This window comes from Ictidomys tridecemlineatus, chromosome 14 (genome assembly GCF_052094955.1).
Source record: "Ictidomys tridecemlineatus isolate mIctTri1 chromosome 14, mIctTri1.hap1, whole genome shotgun sequence".
NCBI classification, from domain to species: domain Eukaryota; kingdom Metazoa; phylum Chordata; class Mammalia; order Rodentia; family Sciuridae; genus Ictidomys; species Ictidomys tridecemlineatus.
In genome coordinates this window covers 7,343,957-7,356,563 of record NC_135490.1, presented here as the reverse complement: position 1 = coordinate 7,356,563, position 12,607 = coordinate 7,343,957, and the positions used below count along the sequence as shown (strand labels likewise).

General features: G+C 39.0%; 1 protein-coding gene across 3 annotated transcripts in view; it reads right to left on the bottom strand.

Annotated features, from left to right (window-relative positions):
• Positions 1–12,607, bottom strand: part of Kif13b (kinesin family member 13B) — a 157,974-nt gene that overhangs the window by 139,856 nt on the left and 5,511 nt on the right. For all 3 annotated transcript variants that reach the window (XM_078030801.1, XM_078030802.1, XM_078030803.1), the window contains exon 2: positions 1,133–1,226. In XM_078030801.1, coding sequence (XP_077886927.1) covers positions 1,133–1,226 — 94 coding nt within the window. The remainder of the gene's footprint in view (positions 1–1,132; positions 1,227–12,607) is intronic.

The following is a 12,607-nucleotide window of genomic DNA, read 5'->3' as shown; positions in this document are numbered from 1 at the left end:
TACTTAAATACCTCACACTGATAATAATACATACTTATACACACTTTATAAAGCACTTTGCCAATCACTAATCAACTTGATCTTTGGGGGAAACCTCTCTGTGAGACAGATAAGGCAGGCATCAAACAGAGGAGGTTCAAAAAGTTGAAAATAATAAACAACAACACATCTGAGGAAGGATTTGACTCAAAGGATTTGACTCAGATTTTCTGACTCCACACCCAGTGCTCTTTCAACCCAGCTCAAAAGGAACTCTCTGGAGGGCCACACAGGACCCTGCCTGTGGTGCTTATGGAGAATCCTCTGTGCGCACGGCATCACCCAGCCAGTCTCTCCACAAAATGTCCTTCCTACTTGGACCCACTCTCTACCTTGCCAATCAACCATCCTTCCACCTCCCTCAATCACAACACTGAAACACGGTCAGAGGCAGAATCATACAGACAAGAGTACAGGCCAAATTTCTTTGTCTGCCTTCCAGGTTTTCAGTAATCTGATCCCAGTTTAGTTGATCAAATTAATTTCCCTCCATTTACGAAGAAAACCCAAATTAATCTGTTCATTCCTTCTCCAACTCACTTTCTTCCTCTCCCTCATCAAGATCTGGGGGTGCCGCCTGAGCGCTCACCCCTGTCTCTGACAGTCTCTTGTCTCAAAGACTTAAAATCAACTGCAGAGCCGGAACAAACCTGGAATGACAACGCCATTATGGCCCACAAGCCTTTAGAGAGGCATCCCTGGGCCGAAGACCGCCCTCGCCAAGGGAGCACTGAGCGGGGACAGACAGTGCTTGCCTGGGCAGAAGTGAATGGCACCCTCACTGAGCGATGGCCTGACAGCCTTCCCACCCACCTGCTTCTTCCTTTCTGATTCCCCCAACCCTTCCCAGCCCAGTGCTTCCAGAAGTCTTCCTCAACTGCTCCAGAACCTTACGCGCCCTGTCTTCCTACAGAAGCAATTCTGCCTGTGACACACATTCCGGCACTCATCACCCCTGCACAGACTGTGACCCTCCACCCGAGCAGACTCCTGAAGACAGCAATGTCTCCACAGTGAGCACTCCAAGTTCCTTCAAGTGAACTCAACTCGGTCATTAAAAATCCATTGAACATAACATTGCTTCTTAACTTACCGGGCATCTCCTTTGGAAAGATTTGTATTTACAGGATTAAGAATAATCTTGTTTGCATCAACATCCACCACACATTTGGTATGCAAATCAATTTCTGCAAATTAAAAAAAAAAAAAGATAAATAGTCATTTTTAAGAGTAATTTATTTTGGAAGAGCATTTAACAAAAACTCAAAACTCTTAGTGAGTTTAAAAAATATGTCCTATCACTCTTTTTTTTTGAGAATTTTAATATTTTTTTGTTGTTGTTGTTTTTGGCAGACACATCTTAGTTTGTATGTGGTGCTGAGGATCGAACCCGGGCCACACGCATGCCAGGCGAGCATGCTACCGCTTGAGCCACATCCCCAGCCCTCCTATCACTCTTTCATGATAAAAACTTTCAACAAACTAGAAATAGTAGAGAAATTTCTCAGCCTATTAGAAAGTATCTATGAAAACCCACCACTAATACCACACCCACTGGTGTGGAACTGAACAGCTGAATGTCCAATATCAAGAACAAGACAAGGATGTTTACTACCAACTTCTATGCAACACAGTACTAGAAATTCTAGTCAGGGCAGTTAGGTGAGGAAAAATAAAAGGCAACCGGACCGGAAGGGAAGAAGTAAAACTATCTTTATTGCAATGATTTGATTTTATATGTAGAAAATCCTAAAGAATCCATGAAAAAAATATTCGAATAAATACATTCTGCAAGGCCACTGGATACAAAGATAAAATATAAAAATCAATTGTATTTCTATACACCAGCAATGAAAACACTGGAAATGAAATTAAAAAGACAATTTCATTTATAATATCATCAAAAATACTAAAAGGAATCAATTTAAAAGAAATGCAAGAATTATACACTGAAATTCCAAAACCTTGTTGATAAAAATTAAAAATTTAAATAAATGAACAGAAATCTTATGTTCATGAATTAAAAGACTTCATACTGTTTAGATGGCAATACTCTCCAAATCTATAAGATTCAAGGCAGGGGCTGAGACTACATACAGCTCAGAGATAAGAGGACATGCTTAGCATGCACGAGGCCCCAGGTTCAACACCCAGCATCTCACACATGCGTGTGTACACACAGACTTAAGGAAATCCTCATTAGAATCCTAGCTTGCTTTTTTATAAAAACCAACAAGCCAAGCTGGGGTGCATTTTAGTGGTGGAGCACTTACCTAGCATGTGTGAGGCCCTGGATTCAGTCCCCACCACAGAAGGGGAAAGAAAAGGAAGAAATGAAGGAAAGAAACAAACACAGGCAGGCAAAAGATCCAGAGCAGCATAAACATTCTTGACAAAGAAAAAAAACACTCCACTATATCAAAATACTACAAAACTACAGTAACCAAGACAATGTGGTCCTACTACAAGGGTAAATATATACATCAGTGGGACAGAACTGCAAGTCCAGTTTTCTGACAAGGGTGACAAGACAGAACAAAGGAGAAAGCACACTTTTGCTGGGACAACTGGGTATCCACATACTGAAGAATGAAAGTAGAATCCTATCTCACGCCACACTCATGAACTAACTATAGTGGAGGAAGGACAAGAAAAATCCAAATGGAAGAAAATCTAACTTTAAGAGCTAAAACTATAAAACTCCTAAAAGAAAACATAAACATAAATCCATATGACCTTGGGTTAGGTGTAAGTAGTTTCTCACAACAATAAAAGCACAAGCAACAAAAAGAAAAAACAATGGAACTCATCAAGATTTAAGACTTTTGTGCTTCAAAGACACTATCAAAAAAGAAAAACACATCTAGGTTGGCTCCACAGTTTAGCTATTGTGAATTGTGCTGCTATAAACCCTGATGTGGCTGTGTCACTGTAGTATGCTGTTTTTAAGGGCTTTGGGTATAGTCCAAGGAGAGGGATAGCTGAATCAAATGGTGGTTCCATACCCAGTTTTCCAAGGAATCTCCATATTGCTTTCCAAATTGGCTGCACCAATTTGAAGTCCCTCCAGCAATGTTATAGTGTACCTTTTCCCCCACATCCTCACCAACATTTATTGTTGCTTGTCTTCATAATAGCTACCATTCTGACTGGCGTGAGATGATACCTTAGAGTGGTTTTGATTTGCATTTATCTGGTTGCTAGAGATGATGAGCCTTTTTTCATATATTTGTTGACTGATTGTACATCCTCTTCTAAGAAGTGTCTGTTCAGGTCCTTAGCTCATTTGTTGATTGGGTTATTTGTTTTGAGATGTCTTTCAGTGGATAAATGGATTTTAAAAAAATGTGGCATATATACACAATGGAATTTTACTCAGCATTAAAAAAGAACAAAATCATGGCATTTTCAGGTAAATGGATGGTGTTGGAGAAGATAATGCTAAGTGAAGTTAGCCAATCCCCCCCCAAAAAAAATGCTGAATGTTTTCTCTGATATAAGGAGGCTGACTCATAGTGGGGTAGGGAGGGAGAGCATGGGAGGATAGATGAATTCTAGATAGGGAAGAGGGGTGGGAGGGAAAGGGAGGAGCAGGGGATTAGCAAGGATGGTGGAATGTGATTGACATCATTATCCAAAGTACATGTATGAAGACTTGAAAAAAAAAGAAAAAAACAATAGATAGAATATAAAAACTACTTATAAATCATATAGCTAATAAGGGACTTGCACCAGAATAAAGAATTCTGAATAATGAAAAGACTATTAGAAATAGTCAAATTTTTAAATGGGCAAAGAAATAGAATAGACATATTTCAAAAAAATACAAAAATGCCCAATAAACATAAGAAAAGATGCTTGACATCATCAGATGTTGGAAATACAAGCTAAAATCACAATGAAATACCACTTCGCACCCCCTAGGATAACTATAATCAAAAAGCAGGTAATAAAAAATGCTGGTAAGGATGTGGAGAAATTAGAACCCTAGTGCATTACCATAGGAACATAAGGATGCAGTCACTTGGGAAAAGTGTGGCTAGATTCCATATGACCCAGCATTTTCACACACACACACACACACACACACACACACACACACACACACACACACACACACACACATATATCCAAAAGAAATGACAACGTATGTCCACACAAAATCTTACACATAAATGTTTCCAACAGCATTTTTTAGATAAACAGAAAAAGTAACAATACAAATGTCCACCAAGTAATGAATGGACAGATGTGATGAGTCCAAAGAATGGAACATTATTCAGCAATCAACATGAAGGGAGCACCTTTAAAAGGGATCACACTAAGTTAAAAAGCCACTCACAAAAGGCCAAAGAGAGTGAGGTTCCATTTAGTTTAAATGTCCCAAATAGGAAATCTAGGGAGGCAGAAGAGAGATCCCTGGTTTGTTAGTGCAGAGCTTAATGCTCCTGGGTGCATTTTTCTTTTTCTTTTTTTTTTTTTTTTTTTTTAAGAGAGAGTGAGAGGGGGACAGAGAGAGAGAGAATTTTAACATTTATTTATTTTTTCTTAGTTCTCGGCGGACACAACATCTTCGTTTGTATGTGGTGCTGAGGATCGAACCCGGGCCGCACGCATGCCAGGCGAACGCGCTACCATTTGAGCCACATCCCCAGCCCCTGCATTTTTCTTTTGAGGGTAATGAAAGTGTTCTAAAATTGATCCTGGGCTGGAGATGTGGCTCAAGCGGTAAGACGCTCGCCTGGCATGCATGGGGCACTGGGTTCGATCCTCAGCATCACATAAAATAAAATAAAGTGTTGTGTCCACCGAAAAACTAAAAAATAAATATTAAAAAACATTTTAAAAATAAAATTAAAAAAAAAAATAAAATTGATCCTGCTGGTAGATGTACAACTGTGAGCTTACAGATCATGAATTGGGAACAATGTTCGAGATGTGAATTTTATCTCAATACTGCTGTGTTAGAAAAGACTGAATGTTTACATTCCCATAATTTTATACTCTTATATTTGTCTGCACTAAGTATCTGCACGAAGAAACAGTAACTGTTTCTGTTCATCTCATTTCCACTACCAAAAGAAAGGAGCTGTACTATGTTGGAGTCATTAGTATTTTCCAAGAACCTTGGCCAAATGTCAATGTCATATTCATTAGAAAGTGTTTCTACTGTCAGTAAGGGTAATTTTTTAAAATTCCTTTTAACTTACATTACAAATGCAAAACAAAACAAAAACATTCCTCTTTCTGGCCCCAACTAACTTTTCTAATATCAGTTATTCTACTTTTATTACCAAATATATATTATTTGAGAAATGCAAAAAGGTCACTGTTTTTTTTGTTGTTGTTTTGGTTTGGTTTGTTTTTTTTGGCCAACACATTTTCAGGCAAAGATAATCTAAAGAAAAACTTGAGAGCTGTTTTACCTAGGTTTAAAAAAAAAAAAAAGGCTCCTAAAAGGGGACAATGTTCTGCCATGATCAGCTAGCCTTAAGTCCTATGAGTAATGCTTTGTGTTTAAGTCACCTCTACCCCTGACAGAAGAGCTTCAGGAAAGTGTCAGCAGCGGTGCAGCAAACTTTCAAACCTGCAATTTCGTCCTTGCTTCCTTAGGCCCAGAGCTCGAGAAAGTGTGCAATCATCCTGATTTGTTAATACCTCTGACCATACTGTATTAGGTGGCCTCTTACAGGCAAATCTACATTATACACAAATGTATCATCAACTGTCCGGAAATTCTGTGACTCAGAATCTACCATCTCACCACCTACCACAAAGTTAGTCGATAGTTTCTTGCAAGAGAGTTTGGTCTCAACAGAGGAGCTGCACATTTAGATTCATAAAAATACATGCCTGAAGAAACTGGGTGTTCATCAAAGTTTCTCCTACAATAGTGTATTACCTTCATTTCACAGGATCTTGAACTGAGAAGGGATCCACACTTTTCCTTCAATATCTTTCCTAATAGCTCCTCCCTCTTCCACACCACTGCTTGCCACTTACATCAAGTACAACAAATAATTAAGGCACCAACTTCTGAATAACTCTATGTAATACAAAGAATCACCTATTACTAATACATCTAACCTAAACTCACTTTGTCCTAACATGGCAATGCTTACAAATACCCCTGCATCTAACACCCCTCACTGATGGCTTCTTTTTTTTTTCCTTTTTTTATTGTTGGTCGTTCAAAACATTACATAGTTCTTGATATATCATATTTCACAGTTTGATTCAAGTGGGTTATGAACTCCCATTTTTTTGGGAGTTCACCAATGGCTTTAAGTATATAAACAACTCTCTTCACTTCTTTACTAGCTTAGGGTTTAACAAAATTCTCACCCCTACTCTGTTAATTGGCAGACAGCTATTGAGAAGGCTTTTCACAAGATTGTTTAGAACATGTAGGGGTAGGCCATGTAGGATGCATACCCAGGCAAATAAAGTGAGATGTGTAGAGAGTTTAAGGAAAAGATATATGAAAAGAATTTTAATATAAAATGCTACAGCTAGTGTAACCCACAAATGAGATTAGCTGGTTGAATTAAATTATATTGCTATACAATTCTAAATATAACAGTCCAGGGCTGGGGATGTGGCTCAAGCGGTAGCGCGCTCGCCTGGCATGCGTGCGACCCGGGTTCGATCCTCAGCACCACATACCAACAAAGATGTTGTGTCCGCCGAGAACTAAAAAATAAATATTAAAAATTCTCTCTCTCTCCTCTCTCTCCTTTCTCACTCTATCTTTAAAAAAAAAAAAAAAAAAACAGTCCAGTCAAAACTTTTTACTCTATAATCCCTACAAAGCAATTCACTAATTAAATAGCATAGTTAAAAAGTCTTAAATTTAATCTTAAAAAAAGCAAAACACACACACCCCTACCAAAAATCCAAAAGATAAAAAGATAAACATCTTCCTCTTAGTTTGGAATAATAGCTAGATTAAAAAGATAAGAACTGCTATGCACTGTCTTTGTAAAAACAGAAAAATAGCACTACAGTACACCCATGTTCTTAGCAGCTCTATTCACAATTTCCAAAGGTGGCAGCAACCCAAAGTCCACTGCTGAATGAACGATCAGAATGGGGTAAACACACATATGGGAACAGTGTTCAACCTTCAAAAGTAAAGAAATTCTGGGGCAATTCTACCATATGGATGAAGCACAAAGACACAAGGCTAAGGGAAATAGCCAGTCATAAGAGGAACAATGCTCCATGATTCCATGTACAGAGGCACCCAGCATAGTCAGATCACAGACAGCAGAATGGGGTGCCAGTGGGGGAAAATAAAGGAGTCAGGTATATGCAAAATCAAGGGTCAGATATGAAAAGCATTTTAATATAAATAGTTTCTAATGACTGTGGAGTTTCTGTTTTGCAAGGTGAAAAAAGTTTGGGTGTGGACAGTGGTGATGGTGACACAATAATGTAAATAAATTTAATGCCACTAAACTGTACACTTAAAAATGGCTAAAACTATAAATGTTATGTGTACTTTGCCACAATTTTTAAAAGCATAAAAACTTATTATTATAATAAGTAACCCAGGACACATTTATTCATAGTGAAGCTTAAAGTAATGAGATCGGAATTTAATTAATACTGTGTCTGAAAACTAATTAAATACCAGAGTCATCTTAAGTAGTACTATAAGCTTATTTTATAACCATTCAAGCTTTATAGTACTCAAAACCATTAATGTGATCAGTCCAAAGAAAAACAGAAAGGTAGGCTAACTTACTAACATCAAAGGGCCATACTCCTAGCCCCAAAGAGGATGCCTTTCCAGGTCAAATTTTTCTTGATAAATATTAAAATAACCAACAGCTGACAACTTGGTTTATTCCGCTTGCATATTAGTCACACTGTAAAAGTGAGCAATAATTTGAAACAAGTCTTTCTTCACTACACAAATCACCTATGGCTCACACCCCAATGACCTCATAGTAAAACCTGGGCAGGGCCTGGAAGACTCCCCTTACATAACTCATTTTCCATCTGGGGAAATGCAGCATTCACAGACTGGACAAAATAAATGTGTTGCTCATTTAGTAAACTGCTTTTATGATTCTCAAAAAAAATCAATATTAAGTGCCAAGACAAATCTATTATCCAGAAAGGAAGGTGTACCTTCCTTTACCTACCAGTCATGTTCCTAATAGTTAACTTATAACTTACTCTTAAAGTCACTAGGGTCAATTTAATTCTATGAGGTGCAGACCTAAAATTCCAGCAACTCAGGAGGCTAAGGCAGGAGAATCAGGCCAGCCTCAGCAACTTAGGGAGACTGAGTCTCAAGATAAAATTTTAAAAGAAACTGGGGATATAGCTCCATGGTAAACCTCCCCTGGGTTCAATCCTCAATGCCACAAAAAATAAATAAATAAATAAGGAACATAATAAATTATTTATAAAATTTGCTCTTTTATTAAAGAAGTTTGCATGCCATAGAGGGTCCTATTTTCAAGTCACTTAATGTATACACTTAATGTGCACTTTTATATGTGTTCACATGTTCACACAAGTAAAGTACTCACTAATATTTCATGTACAAAGATCTTACTTTACCAATTAGAATGCAATACTTATAATGGCAGAATAGGGAATATGGTTTATTTATACTTCTTTATGTGCAGTTGCTTTAGGCACCTCTTTTTTTATTGCAGTCTGCTGACCCAGGGGAAGAAAACAAAATCAGGTGATGCCATATAAGTAAAAAGCATATTGAACTCGGAAGGCTGAGGCAGGAGGATCAAAAGTTCAAGATCTGCCCAGGCAACTTAGCAAGACCCCATCTCAAAAATAAAAAAAAAAAAAAAAGAGATGGGGATGCAGCTCAGTGGTAGAGCCCCCTGGGTTCAATCCCAGTACGGCAAATAATAATAATAATAATAATAATAATAATTATAATTAAAATTTAAATTTAAAAAACCAAACTGGCCTTGCACGCGCTAGGCAAGCTCTCTACTGCTAAGCTGCAATCCAGCACAAGCCTTTATAGTTTTACCAGTGAACATGGTATGTATTCAATAAATAGTAAAATAAAAACTGAATTCTAATATGGCTAATGCAAAGGCAGAAGGAATGAAGAAAGACACAGGATGGGGTGCCAGATAGCGGAGGAGAGGTTACAGCGTGAAAATAATGATAATTATCTTACATGGCCCCAAACTCAAAATGTGCACACTCAAAAAACTAATCAATCTAGAGGACTAGGAAATCGTTATTTAGAAACTTGTAAGACAAGGCTGAAGATGTAGCTCAGTGGTAGAGCATTTGTCTAGCATATACAAGATGATGGGTTTGATCCCCAGCTCCACAAAAAAAGCAAACTAAAAATAAAAACTTAAAAGAATCAGAACTGCCAAAAGAAAAAGAATATCAAAGTCAGAGGACTCATACTCCCAAACATCAAAACTTTATAGACAACAACAGTAACCAAGACAATGTGGCACTATTACCAAGACAGAACGATATATAGACTAATGAAATGGAAATGAGAGTCTAGAACTATAACTTGGAAATCTGAGTCACATTTTGGACAAGGGTGCCAAGACAGTCCAATGGAGGGAAGAACAGACTTTTTAACAAATGGTACTGGGACAACTGGATATCCACATGCAAAAGAATGAAGGTGGTCTCCTACCTCACACCACACTCAAAAATTAACTCCAAACAGATCAAAGACCCAAATTTAAAAGCTAAAACTATAAAATTCTTACAAGAAAACATAGTGTAAGTACACATGACCTTGGGTTAAGTATGGCTTCTTGGGTATAACACCAAAAGAATAAGCAACAAACAGTAATTTGGACTTTGTCAAAATTACTCATTTTGTGCTTCAAAGAGTAAAAAGGTGATCAACCAACTAGAGAAAATGTTTACAAATCACATATCTGATAAAGGAATGTTTTCCATAATACATAAACAATTCTTACAACTCAATAGTAAAAAGATGCTAGGTAATGAACCCAGAGCCTTGTGCATGCTAAGCACACACTCTACCACTGAACTACATCCCCAGCCCAAGGAAAGGATTTGAACAGAAATCTTTCCAAAGACACACAAACAGCTGATTTGTGCTCAACATTATTATCCACCAGAGAAAGGCAAATCAAACAAGATACACTTCACACCCACTAGGATGGCAATAATCAAAGAGAAATGGTCTGGGGTGCAACTCTGTGATAGAGGGCTTGCCTAGCATGCATAAGGCCCCGGTTCAATCCCCAGCACTGGGGGGCGCAGGGGGGGGGGACAATAACAGGTGCCAACAAGGATGCAGAGAAGTCGGAACCTTCATACATTCCTGCTGGGAATGTAAAATGGTGCACTCATTTTGTAAAACAGATTAGCAGTGCCTCAAAATTTAGAGTTACTACATAACTAAGCAACTCCATTTCTATACATATGCATCAAAGAAAATGACAATGCCTATGCAAAACCTGTATACAAATGTTCATAGCAGCATTATTCATAGTGGCCCGAAGTAGAATCTAACCAAATACTCATCAATTGATTAATGGATAAACAAAATGTATCATATCCATATAAGGTAATATTATTCAGATTTAAAAAGAATGATGCAAAGATACATACTAAAACATGAAGAGACCCTAAATGAGCTGGTATATGAAAGAAGCCAAATAATAAAGTCTACAGGCCGAATCATTCCATTAATATGAAATGCCAGAATAGGCAAATCCAGAGACAGAAAGCAGATGAGTGGCTCCCAGAGGCTAAGGGAGGTAGGGTGGAGATGGAAAACACTGTTAATGGGCACAGAGTTCTCTTCAGGGTGAAGAAAATGTTCTGGAATTGCTTAGTGGTGATGGCTGCACAGCTCTGGAAATATCCTAAAAGCCACTAAATAACACAGTTTTGGTGTGTGAACCATAGTTAATAATAGAAGAACTGGATGTGGTGGCACCTGATTATAAATCTAGCTATTCAGAAGGCTGAGGCAGGAGCATCAATTAAGAGTTCAATGCCACCTGAACATCACAGTGAGACTCCATCTCAAAAATATAATTTAAAAAGGAATTTTAAAAACAGAAAAACTTGAAAGAATGAACCCTCTACCCTCACAGATAAACCATGGTTGGAGTTCTTAGCCACATTTCTCCACAATACTCTGAAGATCCCCGCTCATCCAATTCCTCTTTTAATTTCCTCCCATGCTACCTCATTAAGAAAATTAAGCCCTCCAGGTCTTTCCCATTATAGAATTACTCGCTACTATATTTCTTCTAAATAGAGAAGGACACTCCACAGTGTTAACACACTGGCTGTTCCTGCGACATCTGAGGGACCATTCTTGGATTCATTTATCCCCCTGGGCTTCCAAACCACTGCTTTCTCCTGATTCTCCTCGGTGTCTCTCAGCCTCTGTGACCTCCTGCTTCACACATGCTTTGCTGTGAAGTTCTATTTTCTACCTACAGAAATGACTCCTAAGGCCCACGTGTGTCTCCCAGCCCCTTAGCTTCAGACTCACACACAACAGCCTTTGGACCATGCACCGGCTGCACTCAGGCACCCCGCACTCCAGGAGCGGTGGAGCTTCTCCCAAGCGCGGGCTGTGTCTTACTCACAGTGGAGGTGCGCTGCATGTAAGCACTGACTAAAGACTGCTGAGTGTCCCAGCACTCATCTTTCCCACCCTCCACCCTAAAACTTGCCTCTCCCATATGTCTGGTCTTCTGGTCTCAGTTAATGACACCAGCACTCACCAGTCATGGAAACCAGAAACTCTGCAGTGGCTCCCCAGGCTCAGTGTTTCTCAGCTGCAACACAGACCCACTTCTTTGTGGTGTCCACCTGAACTCCTCCACCCCGCCCCGCAGTGGGACCTGGACGCAAGGGGGACTGCTCATGTTGCCTGCTGTGCCATTCTCAAACTCTAGTCCCATTTCTTTACTTCATACTCACTGTCATCACAAAGTTGTGTACGTGTTCTTATGAACTCACCAGGAAAACAGTGAGCTCGCCTGGTCAAAGACCATGACTTATGCTTCTAGTGCATCCTGCGCATCTCAGGACTTCCAGGTCTCTTTAAAGATTATAACGTCCAGTGAGTACTAAAAGCACAGGCTTTGACAGAAGGCTCCAAAATACTGGTTTCATAATCCTAGGAATGTTGATTAACCTCTCTGAAATTGCAGTAAATAGAAATTCTACTATTACCTTTAGAAGTCTGGTTTGAAGAATAAAATAATGTCTAAAAAGCCTGAATTCAGCCAGGTGCTGTGGTCAGCCTGGGCAAATGTAGTGAGACTGTATCTCAAAAATAAAAAGGGCTGGGGGTGTAGCTTAGTAGAGCACTTGCTTAGCGCACATGAGGTCCTAGGTTCAATCTCCAGCATCACCGGGGAAAAACACACACACACTGAACACTGTAGCTCACAAATAGAACAGAAAACTCTCCGGACTAGAGGTGTAGCTCAATGATAGAGCACATGTTTAACATGTAAGAAGCCCTGGGTTCAAGGCCCAGCAGAGGAGGAGAACAGAAAGATCTCAATAAAGCAGCTCCTAGGGCTGGGAGTTTGATCAGTAC